This window comes from Triplophysa dalaica, chromosome 23 (assembly GCF_015846415.1).
Source record: "Triplophysa dalaica isolate WHDGS20190420 chromosome 23, ASM1584641v1, whole genome shotgun sequence".
Classification (NCBI taxonomy): Eukaryota; Metazoa; Chordata; class Actinopteri; order Cypriniformes; family Nemacheilidae; genus Triplophysa; species Triplophysa dalaica.
In genome coordinates this window covers 600,414-616,916 of record NC_079564.1, presented here as the reverse complement: position 1 = coordinate 616,916, position 16,503 = coordinate 600,414, and the positions used below count along the sequence as shown (strand labels likewise).

General features: G+C 38.7%; 1 protein-coding gene across 2 annotated transcripts in view; it reads left to right on the top strand.

Annotated features, from left to right (window-relative positions):
• The first annotated feature begins 1,451 nt into the window (after positions 1-1,451).
• Positions 1,452-16,503, top strand: part of sntg1 (syntrophin, gamma 1) — a 38,802-nt gene continuing 23,750 nt past the window's right edge. The window contains exons 1-3 of one of the 2 annotated variants that reach the window (XM_056739048.1): positions 1,452-1,967; positions 8,944-9,087; positions 15,103-15,152. In XM_056739048.1, the coding sequence (XP_056595026.1) occupies positions 15,126-15,152 (27 nt within the window). In that variant the 5' untranslated portion in view covers positions 1,452-1,967; positions 8,944-9,087; positions 15,103-15,125. Of the gene's footprint in view, positions 1,968-8,940; positions 9,088-15,102; positions 15,153-16,503 lie in introns of both variants that reach the window. The other variant, XM_056739049.1, reaches the window with a different exon arrangement.

Here is a 16,503-nt window from a genome sequence, read left to right as displayed (position 1 = left end):
GGATATTTTTGATTGTTTGCACAAAAAAATAAAAATTGCATATCGACTACTTGATATAGCATGCAAAGACTTAATGAGATATGATACCAGTAGACCTCATTATATAGATATATATGTGTGTGTTACGTAAAGCGTGTTGGGAGAATGTTCTCGTGGCTTCCTCTGCCTCCTTTACCAAATATTACCGCATTGAAAATCACGCACATGATGGAGCCTTAAAGTGCCACAGTCTCGTGCGCACCGCATTTCTTATCCAGCAGTGACTGCACGTATTAAATGTGCTGCATGTCTGCATGGTTTGAGGCGGATGAATGTAGAACTGTAGTGTCGGTCAAGAGAGAAAGAATGAAGTGTGAGAGGAGAGAGACGTAGAAAAAGCGCCTGAGAGGATCGTTACGAGGTCCGATTCATTTCACCGACTCGGTTCGTTCGGACGCCTCGTTTTAATAGAACATGTTCAAATAGACTCGTTCGATTAGTTAGCCAAAAGTGTCCGCCAACAATGTCTTAATGATTGTAAAAACAGCAAACGTTTATATTCGACGTTTTCATCAAAATATTATATATTTAAATTCAATATTTTGGAACGTTTAAAAAACAGTCACTGAAAGTTCAGGTAAATTGGGCGACCTTCTCGTCGGTGGAGCGAATAGCGTTCAATAAAACGCTCACGTGACAGGAAATTATTTTCAGTGAGAGTGAACCGGAAGTATATCTGCTGCGCTTTAAACGCCTGTTTCTTTATTTAGTGTGACCGGACTGCCAAATATAAAGAATTTATTATAAAACATAAAAATGTGTATTATTGCGATGATGTCACATGCCCATCTTTCGAAACATTTTCCAGACGAAAACATCACAGAAATAAAAATGGTTTTAACTGGACTTTTATTCATTTAAACAGAAACTTTTATGATGATGAGATGGAACTGTTTTGCTGTTCTATGGACGGTTTCATCTTAACAACATAATCAAACGTTGCATTCACAAACAATTAAGTGCTTTTAGATTATTTCTGATTACAATCGAAAGAAACCGAGAAGAATCGTTACTTTGATAAACTTGTCTCTCCAATATTCAGAATTTAGACTGTGATACTAAGCTCAACCGTTAGATATCAGTGTACCAAACGGTTTCTTTAAATCGGCCAAACCGCTGGACCCATTCGATCAATTGTTAATTTAATAAAATGAACCTACAACAAAATTGAACAAATTGTTTATTTAATACAAATATTACACAATAAAATAATAATATTAATTAATATTAACATTAATTCAATGAAAAATAAATAGTTATATAATTAGACACTAGCCAAACACAAACCGAAGTTAACTGGGGATAAAACCTGGCGGATGAAACAGAAATAGACCTAAAACGCCCTTCACAAAGGAATTCTCTTGTGCTTTAAAAAACACTTCTTTAGGGGTCACAGATTAACGTTACGTCCTGTTTAGTGTACAACGCTGAACTTGAAACGTCAACAAAATTCCGCTCAATGATCTCACGGCCGCCAAGTAGAATGATTCAGTTACAAACATGCTCAAAACGGCTCGATCGAATCACCGAGGGGAAAAGAATCTATTCAAAAGAACCGATTCGTCCGCGAATCGAACATCACTACTTGTGCTTTCAGCCGGTCATTATTACTGCTCAGGATGCCTAGCGACAGCAGCAGATATGTAGATGGAAAGAGCTGCATGGCTCAGATTGCGGAGGATGCTGGCGGACGAGACAGTGGATGCGCGTCGCCTGTTGTGGGAATATAAACTACGAGCAAGTTTAAAGGAGCCGCTCCGGAGGATTCGACTGTGCGGTCGCGGATGGAGACTGGAGCCGTTAGTGGTCGTTATGATCTGGATGCTGATTGCTCGTTTTCCAGTAGACTGCGATGAGACAATCAAGAAGGATGGAAGAATTGTGAACTTGAAGGCGTTGCAAATGACCACCTGTTAGTTGAATATCAGGTAAGGTTTTGTCATTACAGTGCTCATCCATACATTGGAATTTGTATGCAATGCAATACAATAGATGCGCATATTTTAACTGGCGCGTGACTTGTGTCTGATGTTGAAGGACCTGCACAATGTTTCTAACTGAATCCTTTACTGTTGTAATGATTGTAATTACAGAGAGGATAGAGAGAACATATCCTGGAAGTAAATCACATTCACAATCTTTCAAGCAATTGATGTAAAATCACGGCTTTGCTTTAAATTGAGAGCCAAGATGAGTGCATCACATCGCTTTGATGCTGCATTACACATGCTGAACCAGGAATCCAGCAGAGCAGCCTCTCGGTGCTTATTTTGCTGTGTCAGATTTCCCATTAACATCCGGTGGAACGAACCACGTCGCCTCCAGTCACCAGGATCATCCCCTTCCTAATGCCACCCTTATTCTAAACACCGTCTGTGAAATTGTCTCCCAGTTGGCACGTCTTCAAAGACAGGGCTGTTGGGACAACCATCAATTTCAATTAATGGCTCGCGTGCCCTCCAGCATCCAATTTCTCCTCGCATTTAATGTAATCCAATCATTTGTTTAAAAAACATGTTAATGTAATAAAGCCTGTTGACAGGTGGACATTAATTTAAATGAGGTTAAGACTGCTTCCTCCCAAGGATTCTTCCTCGTCTACCTGTCTCAGAGAGTTTTCTCTTTCCTCCCCTGGAGATGAGGAAATAACAGCTACGTTTTCTACGAGTGTGCCTGTGTGAAATGCACTTTGCTTAACGACGAGAGCTGGTCAGCTGCGTGCAATGAGAGATCCGTGCAGACTGATGCATGAGCGATTCAGATGTATTGTGATTTATTGCATCCATAACATATTTACTTCGCTCTGCTAAGCAAGTGAGTCGAGGGAGGAGCCGGCCGAGTTCTTCGACACGACCTGGCCGGCGTTATAATAATGTTTTGCCAGCGTGTTGCACAGGACAGATTGCTCATTACGCACTTACACCCCATAGTGCCTAATTAACACTAAACACTGTACAGATATAGTGTTAACGGTCCACGGTGCTGACGGAGGAGACGATGTTGTGTAGCACATTGTGTCAACCTGAGTGTGACCTGCGGAGAGCTGGTGTGCGTCTCTCCTGAGATGAAGTCAAATGGGTTTGAAATCCTGGTGAACTGTGGGCCGAAACAAGAGAAAAAGCGCCGGTAGTTATCAGCCCTGGAAAAACATACACGCACACAGATAATTAGGAAGGAAATAGGGAGACGAGAAATCGTCTTGAGCTATTCTGTCAAGAGAGCAGGAAACTAAAATAGATTTGGTTTCCAAGAGCTAATCTTCTGTTTTTTATTTCCTCAAACTTCAATGTGTGAGTGACACATTGAGGATGCTTTAAATGTTCATGTATCTGTAATCAATATTTCATGCGTGATATTTAATAACTGTTATGTGAGGTTTGCACGTGTCTTATGTGTTGTACTTGACAATTCTGCATCGTCATCGGTAGAAAAGTTCTCTTGTCTTCATGAATGTGCCTGAGGTTTGTTCAGCTTGAGCATCATGATTTCCTCTCCCGAACGGCCTCTTACGTTTCACGTGGCGGAGTGACAAAATCAATCTAACCCACAGCGCACAGGCTAACGTTTGATCTCATTTAAATCGCAGCGGCGGGCGACGCTCAAGGTTACACAGCATATCTTCAATAGTGACACACAAGTGCTCTTTTGATCCATTAGGCAGAGGAAGTATCCGCATTACAAAACCTGACGAGGCACAAACTAAAAACAAAGCAGACGACAAAAATGAGGATGTGCAGCACCAGGGCGGGTGATAATGGACGGCGGTGTGGCTTGATGCCGGCCTAAATTGGAAATAGTGTGATTCAACATAATATGGTGTAGAAATAATTTTTTTAATGCGTGGGACACATGCAACACATTTTTTATCATGTCAACATGGCACTTTATTTCTCGCGCAAGCATTGCTTTCTGAATATGAGAAACAGCGTGAGAGTCTGAAGATTCCTATAAACTCCAAACAGGCAGAGCGGCCTATAGTGAGAGAACGATCTATTTCTTTCCAAACTGTCACGAAGCGCCAACAAAGTGTGTTTTTGTGCTCGTTTTGTTCAGATCGTCCCAGACCATATGGTTGTTTTTGAAGGCGTAATGCTTTAGATGCACACTAGGATGGTCGAAGATAAACATGAATAATTGACGCAAGCATCTATTATAATTGAGTTCTCTCAAGCGCACATGAAAGTCCTAGTTATCTTAGTTAAATTCATATTCTGCATACTATTCCATCTTGCCTGTTTGTAGAGCAGATCCAGATTTGTCATCCTTATTTGTCGTTGCTGCTGACCCTTCCGTTTTGTTGGCTTCAAAATGGGTGTAATAAACGTTACCATCTCGCTCTCGCCTCAAAATGATGCAGCACCTTTAGAAACGTGATGAGTTTGGGAATGAGGCGTCCTCCATGCATCCACTGTTTCCTTCCATATTAACCTCTGTAGCGTCCGTGAGGGTTTCCAGCGCTCGGAGCGAGCGTTCACGGCCAGGTGGTGAGAATGTAAAGTAATGGGTCATGAATAATAAACTGTCTTATTCACACTGGTGTGGACGCTGCGGTTCAGCATCTCTCGACCAGCTCTATAGCAACTAGCGGCGTCAAGGTTTTTCAGCGTCTGTGCACCGATTCAGGGATGTCACAAAATGACTTATATTGAACAGTATGTTTACAAATCAATAGCATTGAGCATTTGTTGCATCCTTAACATGATGGCAAAATGCAGTAGTGAGTGTAGTAATGGTATTTTGTATTTAATTCAACAAAAAATGTATTGTTTAAAAAAAAAAGTACACCTGGGAAATTGTTCACCCAAAAATGAACATTGTGACAGTGTATTTTCACTCTCACATGGTTGAAAACATCAATATGATTCTTTTGTTTCTGTGGAGGTTTTGTGTTCATACAGTGGAAGTCAAAGTGAACCAGTGTTGTTTTGTTACCGACATGCATCAAAATATCTTCATCTGTGTGAGTGAGTAAATGAGAATTATGAAAGAATAATAATCTTCTGGTGAACTATCACAATGTTCTTTCTCAGTCTAAAGATGCAATTTATTCCGTTATTTTCTGTTCTTCGTGCCCGTGACAAATCTGGGTCCATATCAATATCAATATTAACATTTTTGTGTATAAATATTTATCTCCATTGTCATAAAAAATGCAAGTTTTCTGCCGCAGCGGTGCTCATCGTGTTTGCTGATATGTATCAGTTAGTCTCATATCAACACACCTCATTTATTCAGTTTTTAATAGGTCGGCGATTCAGCGCCGAGACACGAAGCTTACAAACAAACCAAACTTTGTCTTTCATCACAACACTTTCCTTCCTGACAGCGTATTTAATTACCCATCTTTGTTGGCGTAATGAGTCTCATGTGTCCATTAAGTTTCCTCTGGCACCTTCTCTGTACTTCAAACACCACCTCGCCAAAACTCATCCATTATAGAGAGAGCGAGAGGTCACCGCTCAAGTCTATAAATGTGCCGTTTGCTACTTTCCCGGCGTTATACACGTCGTTGTCACTAAATAGATCTAGTTTGGTGTGGTGATGTAGGCCAGCGGGTCTCGCTGGTGTCTTAAGTAATGAGGGCTAAAGAGAGATCTGCCCGGCGGGCTGGAAAGGGCTTGCTTTTGGCAATGAGATGTCAGAGCGGAGTAACACAAAAGGATGAAGTTAGGATGAAGATTTAATCAAGCGTAATTCCATGTTCAAAGTCTCCAGATGACCTTTGGGTTTGTAGCTGGAAGCGTCTTCAACAGAGCTGCTGTCATGAAAGCTGAGAAACAGTCAATCAGGCCTGATCAAAAACTCTGAGTCGGCCTGACATTTCCATCCGCCCATTATTTTACGGCAGCTGAGATGTTTTCCTCCACTGTCTGTTTGTTTTAAAGGGGGAAGCATGGTGAAGTGATGCTATCAAGTGGTAATACCATCTTGGAGGAAAATTGCTTAGACGATGCTATCTTGTAGCTCAGGAGACTTGATGGCATCTCAGATTTGTTTAAAATAACTTTATTTCGGAATCTTTCTTGTAAAATGGGAAAATAAAAACAGACACAAATGAATATATAAAATGGAATAGGGTACATTAGTTTAGCGGAGGTAATCTGGTTTTGGATTTTTATCATAAAATAAGATCTGAAACTTAAAATTTGGAACTGATATCTTGGCGAATCATCAGTTTGTGACTCTGTGAAGACGGTTTTGAAATGACAGCAACAAAATTTTACTTTAATTGTTTTAATGTTTCTATCCGTAATATTTTACATAGCGACTCTCGTTATTTATCAAACCTGTAGGGATGTAACGATTCTCTCAGCTCGCGATGAGTTTCACGATACTGATCTCACGATACGATTCTTTCATACGGTTTATTTTTACAAAATGACATTTAGAATTTGAATTTTTTTTTTGGAGACAAATTAGAAATAAACAACTTCCCTTTTATTATTCCTCAAACGCTGCACATTTCTTTGTAAAATGAAAATATATTTTATATCAAATAACAAAACCTAACTGCAATTTAAAATAAATAAATACAAAAAACCTGTTTAATATACAAACAAACAAAGAATTTGTGCTTTTCTTGGATTTTTCACATTTCAGAAAAATCTGCTTATCCAGTTTTTCCAAGTTTGCAGTAAACACAGCGGCCCCTGCTGTTCAAAACAGGTACTGTGAGTCAAATAACATCTCAACCGGCTTGAATCGTCACATATTAAAGTCGTGACATCCCTATAAACCTGTAACGGAAACAATTTGTATATACATACAGTACACCTCCGCAATTCCCTCGCAAACTACCAGGGTTCTGTAACCCCAGTTTGGAAAACCCAAAACTATAGTAATCGTACAGTAATTTTTAAAACCACAGTATCCACAAATTTACTCTACACAACCCATCATGGTAGAACAAATAAACAACACTAGATCATAACACAACAGCTTTGATATGAGAGAAAGTGTGCGTCTAATAGAGAGTGAACAAGGATCAGTCTATTTTACATACTCCATTATCATCACCTAATAGGACACCTGTCACATTTATAATCTGATCTCTAGCTATCCATTTGCCACACAGAGGCGTTTACATTTATTTGTATATTCATATTTATTCTTCCCTTATAAAATAATCAACATCTATTTTTGTACACTCGACCATTTGCATCGGCAAATTTTTACTAGATATACCACAGTTAAACTCTAGTTACTGTAGTAAAACCCATGGGTGATTCTTTTGTAAGTGCTTATACATGTTGTACATCTTTAACATACACTACGCCTTGTTGACAATGAGCTCAGTGGGATATTTCTCTGTTTAAATACCGTTTAAATTCCCAATGCGAGACCAAGTGTGAGCATGTTTGTTTTCTCACGTCTCAACATCGAATTGTGTTTCCCGTGTGGCGGCTCATGGGAGCGTGTGCACTCACCTCCTCAGGAAAACCGTGTGAATAAGGTTGACCTTGATATGCCATCAGTATCAACCTCGACTCCGTTTTTCTGAGGTTGTGTGTGTGTGTTTGTGTAAGGTCTATTAGATTCATAACTAAAGTAATATTAACAGCACATTGTTAGCCTCAGCGGTGCGCTGTGCCAACATGAATTATACCACCGTTATTTTTCGATATACTGTTTCATTCATCAAACAGTGTCAGGGTTATTGCCTGTGTTTTTCCGTATTTTCGCAGGGACACTTGTAAAAGTCCTTTGAGCTGTTTTGTACTGAAGTCTGGAAGAAATGAATAGCCCCAGTCCTCTGGCCACTATGATGGAGGAAAGTACTCTTGTTCATTTCCAGGCCCGCTCTGACCAATGGAGTCAACAACAAAGATTTTTAAAGCTTCGCTTTTTTTTCAAAGCCAAAGTTGGAGACAGCAGGTCAAGGTCCCCAGTAAATATGAAGATGCAAAGATTTTTACGTTGCCCACACTGATGATATGCGCACGGAGGAAGCAAGATTATATGAGTCAGCCGTGCATAACGCAGTTTTAATGATGAACAATAATGGTTTTATTTGAGAGGTCGTGGAGCTGTGAAAGTAAATGTGTGAAGTAGAGAAAAGATCACAGAATGTACTGGTGGGTGAATTCTCCTCAGGACCGGAGATCTTTTAGCATTGTGTTGTGCTGGAACAATCCTTCGTGACCTCCGAGCTGAGGAGCTGAGCAATTTATGAAACATACATCTCAATGCTTTTTTCCTGGTCATATCCAGAACTGCTTGAGCACTAATGCTATTTTTACAGATTTCTCTGAACAGGCAAATCGTTCGGGAGCAAAGTTAGAATCAGAATGAATCATAGCGTGCTGAAATTGTGAGAGGCAGTTGTTTGGAGGCATATTCATCCGAGCGTATTGACGGTATGCTTTGTGTGTTGGAGGATGAAAATGACTGGATGCGCACGATGGAACTAGATGTAAATTGCTTTAAATTGTCTTGCTCTCAATGTTGGCAAATACCCACCAAAGCCAATTACCAGGCTTCAATATTTCTTTTCAAAATCCTGAAGAAAAGATAAAACCATTCAACAATGGGAGAGTTTAGAAAATGGAGGCTGTTTTTGGACGGCAACAATGCATTTCTCTCTTTTGTTAAGTGTTTTTAAAATGAGTTAATGCGTACGGCTTTTGTCAGACACGCATACATTAACCAAACCTCCTTTTCTTTTTAAACGCGAACGATAAGTCGTGGCAACGTTTTACATAAACGGATTCGATTAAGTTCATTATAATTTAAAATGATCAGACGAATTGAATGCAAATAAGAATCTTTTACAGTGAAGTAAATGTGCACTGGTGTTATAGTAAATTATGAAATATTAACTCCATGTTCTATTTGCATAATTCATGTGGATGTGATGAAATATACATTTATATAATGTATATAAATATTGTTTTATGTCAGCAGCTGAGGGACACTGGTTGGCCCAGAAGGCAAAGTCCAATATTGGAACACTGGAATAAAAATAAAAATCCCTTGACGCTAAGAAACCCGTCTCCTTCCCCATGGCTCGACCTCCATGCTTGCTGCGCTGAACATCTTTCCCTGAAGGTAAGCTAAAAAAAACCTGTGACTTTATTTGCTGTTCCACCAATTGGCACGTTTCCTTAAGATGCTGCTCTTAAAGAGACAGAACACCCAAAAAGGAAGATCCAGTCATCTTTTAACTGAACTCCCATCAGATGGTGTCAGGCTTTTATCTTACTTTTTCTTCTGTTAAACACAAAAGGAAACGTCTAAACACACACGAACCAACGTGTCCTTTTGTGTCACAGCTGGTGATGAGCCGATTCTTTAAGAACATCTTGAAAATTAATCAACATGCATTAGACAAGTGCTAAAATGTATGAGTCTGTGAATTTCTCATGAAAACGAGAAGAAAAATGTGAGGCACGATGCAGAAGGCCGATTTCAAGAAAACGTCTCTCGCGAGGCTTGTGCAATTGTTCAGAGACGCTCAAAAGATGAGGTGCCTGAATTATGCCTGGAATAATATGGCATACCGCACCAGCCTGTTAAGATGCAAATCAGATCTCTTTTTCACAGAATGACGAATGGAGTGAGTCAGTGTCGAGCGTGTGTCAGCTGAACATGCTAGGCATGATACAGAGAGAACGCAGGGTACAGCGCGTAGTAAACGATAGAAAACACTTTACATTTCTATTTTTGGTTCAGTGTACAGCGCCTGCGCTTTAATGAGCTCTGAAATGTATAGGAATGACGTTAGTATTGATTTGTAGCTGTTCGGTGCTCTGTGTTGTGTTTGGATACAACGTCCGGTTCTCTATATTCAGTGCTGGTGTCATTGTGTACTGATCATTTCATTCCTGGCACATTTACATTACATTACATTACATTTATGCATTTGGCAGACGCTTTCATCCAAAGCAACCTGCATTGCAGTCAGAGGTGGGTAGAGTAGACAAAAATTGTACTCAAGTAAAAGTACTGTTACTTCAGAATAATATGACTCAAGTAAAAGTAAAAAGTAGTCATCCAAATAATTACTTGAGTAAGAGTAAAAAAGTGCTTGGTTAAAAAACTACTCAAGTACTGAGTAACTGTTGAGTAAAGTCTGATTTATTTTTTAACAAGCATTCAATCAGACAGACAAAAATACAAAATAAAAATGTTAAAGCTAATTATAGTTCATCAAATCAATAAAATAAATTAAAATTAATTAATTAGTTAATCACAAAATAGCTTAATTTAAAATAATCCAGGTAAATTCAAGTACTTAAACTCACACACACACAGATATAAGTAAACACTTTGTGACTTTTCGATCGCGCCCACGCCAATCTCTCTCTCTCTCTCTCTCTCTCTCTCTCACACAACATACTAAAGCATTGCAATGCAAACGCAGCCTGCTTCAAAGCTAAAGCGGGACTACAGATTAAGTGTCCCTAAAGAACCCACGTATCTAACAGTAGTTCTGCATTATATTAATTAATTTGCACGCGAGTTTTATTTATTTTTATACCGTGTAAGTTATTCTCTGTGTAAGTTAAATGTATGCACCGAACCGTGACGTCCATACCATTTCGGTTCAATACAAATACATGTACCGTTCCACACATAATATATATAGGAAATGTTTAAGACATATGTAACTTTAAAGACAAACATTCGTCTATCCACAGCAAAAAAAAAAACCATTTTAGAACACTTAGCGCTACATGTTTCCTCAAGTTAGATGTTGAGTTGTTGAATGCTGAAATGTCCGTTTGTTTTGGGAGACACAGAAGACACCGCATAATGTAGCTGCTGTTTCGCACTTTTACTAAGGTAAACATGCTTTCAATATGAGGCCAGGGGTGTTCCTCCTCGGCTGTGTCTGCATTGCCGATGGTTGATTGTGACATTTTTGTTTTGCTACGACTGTAAACTTACCCGTCCCGCCGAACTCCGCTGAGATTGAATATGGTCACGTGACGAGACTGCGCAACTACGTTTGATTGGTGAAACAGAGGCACATGGTAGAGCCTTTGGCAGAAGTCTCACTCTCTGTCAAAATAAAACAATGACGCGTAGAATATCAAAGAGGTCAGAAGAAAAGTAACGAGCTTATTGTAGCCTAATGTAGCGGAGTAAGAGTACAGTTTCTCCTTCACAAATCTACTCAAGTAAAAGTAAAAAGTATAGTGATTTAAAACTACTCCTAGAAGTATAATTTTTTCAAAAACTTACTCAAGTAAATGTAACGGAGTAAATGTAACTCGTTACTACCCACCTCTGATTGCAGTATACTATACATTTGTTTTTTAAGTATGTGCAATCCCTGGGTTCGAACCCATGACCTTGACGTTTATAGCGCCATGCTCTAATCACTGAGCCCCAGGAAAGCCATTCTTATCTTATCACTGTAATATAAAAAATAAAATATATAAAAATAATCTATAATAGTAATATTTACCTGATATAATACAGTATTTAAGGGGGGCACGGTGGCTTAGTGGTTAGCACGTTCGCCTCACACCTCCAGGGTTGGGGGTTCGATTCCCGCTTCCGACTTGTGTGTGTGGAGTTTGCATGTTCTCCCCGTGCCTCGTGGGTTTCCTCCGGGTACTCCGGTTTCCTCCCCTGGTCCAAAGACATGCATGGTAGGTTGATTGGCATCTCTGGAAAAAATTGCCCGTAGGGTGTGAGTGCGTGAGTGAATGAGTGAGTGTGTGTGCCCTGTGATGGGTTGGCACTCCATCCAGGGTGTATCCTGCCTTGATGCCCGATGACTCCTGAGATAGGCACAGGCTCCCCGTGACCCGAGGTAGTTCGGATAAGCGGTAGAAAATGGAATGGAATACAGTATTTATTAGAGATTCACAGATGCTAAATTTCTCCACCGATAGCTGATTATTCCGAGTTACATCTGCCAAGACAGATTCTGAAGACTAAATTAATATTTTTTAACTTTCTGAATGTCATTAAATCATAAAACGACTAATAATATTTAACATCAAACTGGTATGTGTCTTAACATTTTCTAGATCATCGGCTGCTTTTAAACTAGTATGAAAAATTGCTTTTATCGAGCGATACCGATTATTGGCCGATATATCGATGCATCTCTAGTATTTGTAGATCTTGACGCATGCAGTATCATTTATACTTTTTAATACTTTTTAAATCAAAAAGTAAAAAGGGCAAAAGCTGGAAATGCGATTGTCTTGAAAATAATATTTTAATGGAAAACATACTAATGCTCTGCAAACAGGCTTTAATTCCATTTATGCAAAACTTTATTTCTTTCATTTTTTGGGGTGAAATATGGACTTGAGTTGTTCTTGTGTGCATTTATTATACCTTTAGGGTGACAAATGTTTGGTATTAGCATACGAACTAATTCAAATGTAATTTTTTTGCTGTTATGGTGGTTTGTCTTTGTTGTGGCATTATGTTGGTTTGCTAGATTATACATCCGCCGAGTTTCTTGCCGACTGCCTCAGGCGGCTATAAAAGCAAATCCAACCTTCATCGCGTCAATAAAAACATAATAGAATGTTTTCTGATAAAGCATCTGCGGCTTTATTTTGTTGGCACGCCGTTGATAGATGATGATGATCATTGGGACACAACAACAGAAAGATGGATTTCATTAGGCGCTCATTGTCGTTTCTTGATCTGTATGGAGGAAAGCTATGGATGGCACCCATGTGGGAAGACCCGTGGACCTCCAATAGTGATGTTATTAGGGAACACTAGATCATTTACCGCTGATGAATTATTCATCCAGAGGGTGTCTGAAGGCCCGGGGTTCTTCTGCCAGGACGATCGTAGCTGGAATCGATCCGTGCTGGAAGTTCTAAGCAGTCTGGGATGTCTGTTCCAGCTCTGAGGTTTGGAGGGGACTGCATCTCATTTTGACAGATGGCACTCGTGTGCTAGTCACCGCTGTCCCTTTAGAGCCACACATCCTCTCACTTACGAGCCTCGTATCGCTGTTACCCTCTAAGTGCACTTCATCTTGGAAAAGGTTCATCTTTTTGACGCCTTTGTCAATTCTTGATACATAATGGGAAATCTGAAATTTAAGGGCTCGCCAGTATATCACGGTAATGAAGCTATCTTACGGTGCATTCCACTTAAGGATGCATGCATCTTATCATTCAAATCCTCTCAGAGCAAGAACACGCTGATTAAAGTGCTCGAAAAATGCAAGGTTGTCCATGTGTACACATAACACATGGAGAAACCGCACAGTTTTGTAATTTTCCACATTTTGACAGCTGTCTCCAGCACAAATAGTTTTTATGTTTGAAAAAAAGATATATTTTATAGAACGATTAAATATTTCCGGCGACTCTCATTGAAGCAATGTCCCTTGAAACAAAACTGATTTAAGAAGTTTTCAATATTGCTAGAAATCTAGACCAGAAGAAACTGCTTCTTATTTTTTATTACTGCACAAAAACTTCGGAAAGTTTTTTTCGAACATATAAAACTGTTTCATAACAACCTTTCCTAGTCCTTTATTAAACAATTATTAAATCTACAATAAATTACTGGGAAACCTGCTGCAAAATTACAGCAAAGTGTATATGTATATATATATCTTATATGAAGAAAGCACTCATTCGCTAAAACAAAGGATTTATTTTGTCAATTAATCCTGTGTGTCAATTATGTTTGTGGTTGTGTTTTATTTTAATGTGTTTTGAGAGATGGAACAGCAGAAGCTGTCACTTATTTTCCCCGTGAAACAATTTCCTAATCAAGCACTTTTAATCCTTACATGCGCCAGCGCGTCGGCGCGTCAGCATTTGAATGTAAACGATTTGCGTCATGAATTATTGAAACATTTGTAAGGTAACACTGAATTAACACTGCAGGAGAGGAGATCTGTTTCTCATCGTCAAACACTTTTGTCTGTCATAACTGTGTTGTGAAAAAGGCTTAAAATGTATAAATTAATTACAAGAACATCACAAGTATCATTGTGTTCTGATGATGTGTTGGATGAATCTCGCATCGAATCTGTCCTGCTCGCTCAAAATAATTATTTTACTTTATTAACCACCATTAAACACATTTGACCCCTTCGGTTTTTGTTATCATAATGCGAAACAACTCGTACCTCGAAATAACTGTACCTGAAAATGATGTATATTTTATGTATATGTATATTTTAAGTTAAGAAGTGCTCATTGGTCTTTGGTGTGCTGCTTATATGGTGATTGTATTAAGGATTTAAAAATGCAACATCACAGTGATGAGAATTTAATGATGATCATTATTTGGAATAATGGCTTACAAAAAAAAACTAGAAATGTCCAGATGCATTATGGTAATGAATTGGATGGGGAAATGTTCTTAATGGTCATGGAAATACTGTCACAATGGAGTCAGTTGTTAGAAGCCATCTTCGTAGAAAGGAAATTAAATGATTATGATCGCTACGTATTATTCTATTATTATGATTAAACAATTCAGTTTGGTTTATTGAGAAGTTCCCTACATCTTCACCAGGAAGTGCTGTAATGATTAAGAACGTCACTCGTGGGATTTAATAACATTATCATGAGGTATTTGGAAGCAGTGGGGTTTGTTTGGATGTCATATAGTTATTGCACAATGAAGCATTCAAGCACACCATGTATTCCACAGCAGAATTTGCGGTACATGTTTACAGACCTCCTAAATACACACTGATATATTGTCGGACAATAATGCTCACTGAATTATTAAGCAGACCTGCCAGCACCTTGAAATGCCACATTTGCATTCGTATTGAGAAGCGCTCATTGGTTTCCAGTCAGTGAATCTGTTTGGCCTGCCGCGTCTCAACGTCAAAAAACGCTGTTTTAAAGGTTTAAGGTTTCACACACAATATTTTCTCGCTGAGTTAACAAACACGGATTCTGATGCTATTTGTCAAAACAAATAGCCGTGAAGAGTTTTGATTGAATTTAAGTTAAGGTTAAATTCTAATTAGTTTTAGATTCATTCTCATCTCTTATTTATTTATCATGTACCACTTTGCCGCAGGCCAGTAAAATCATTGCCAACGTAGCATTTCATAATTAAATGATGATCACATGTTGTGTTTTTCTTTGTTTACTCTCCAAGGGCTGTTTCTCTGACCTTAGCACATGGATTTCAAGACTTCAAATGAAGAGGTAATTATTATTTACAGATTTTAAATGCTTTGGTATTTCCAACACAATCACATTGCCATCCGTTGCTGTTTTTACGAGGTGGCTAACTGGAATGACGGTTTCAGATAGTATAGGTACATCTGTAAGATGTCTGCTACAGATCTGGAGATCAATTATGTATTTTTTTCAGTTTACCATACTCACACACACTTGAATACATACACTCACCTAAAGGATTATTATGAACACCTGTTCAATTTCTCATTAATGTAATTATGGTGGTGGTGTAATGGTGTGGGGATGTATTCTTGGCACACTTTAGGCCCCTTAGTGTCAATTGGGCATCATTTAAATGCCACGGCCTATCTGAGCATTGTTTCTGACCATGTCCATCCCTTTATGACCACCATGTACCCATCCTCTGATGGCTACTTCCAGCAGGATAATGTCACAAAGCTCCAATCTTTTCAAATTGGTTTCTTAACATGACAATGAGTTCACTGTACTAAAATGGCCCCACAGTCACCAGATCTCAACCCAATAGAGCATCTTTGGGATGTGGTGGAACGGGAGCTTCGTGCATCCCACAAATCTCCATCAACTGCAAGATGCTATCCTATCAATATGGGCCAACATTTCTAAAGAATGCTTTCAGCACCTTGTTGAATCAATGCCACGTAGAATTAAGGCAGTTCTGAAGGCGAAAGGGAGTCAAACACAGTATTAGTATGGTGTTCCTAATAATCCTTTAGGTGAGTGTACATGTGTGTGCGTGTGTATATACATACATATTTTTCCATGCTGTTAATATCATCGTATTTGATAGAAAATGAACAATGACACAGTAAGTTTCTGTCACTGCTGTAATTGTTTGTGTGATCAGATTGTGACCAAATCATCTCTGCTGCATAGATTCATTTCTCCAGTTGCCAAATATGTTCATATGATTTCTTCTGTTTCTGGTGCTGTGGATGTTAGCGTGTCTCTAATAGGATCGGTCACAAACATCTAATGTGTTGTGTCTTATTAACTCACTGTCATTCAATTCAATCTCATTTTATTTTATAGCGCTTTTACAATTTCCATTGCATCAAAGCAGCTGTACAAGAAATCAAAAACCATGATAAACAAGAGTTGAACACACAAAAAACAATACAAATAAAAAATCAGATAAACCTTAAAAGTAGGGCTGTTCGATTATGACAGAGATCAGAATCACGGTTATTTTGGCCAATATTGAGATCACGATTATAGAAAACTGAAAAAAACTTGCCTTTTAAACTGTGAATTCAACTGAAAAAATATATATAAATGTAAAAATAGCACAGTGAACCACGTGGAAAGAGGTGCGCATAAATGCTATAATATAATA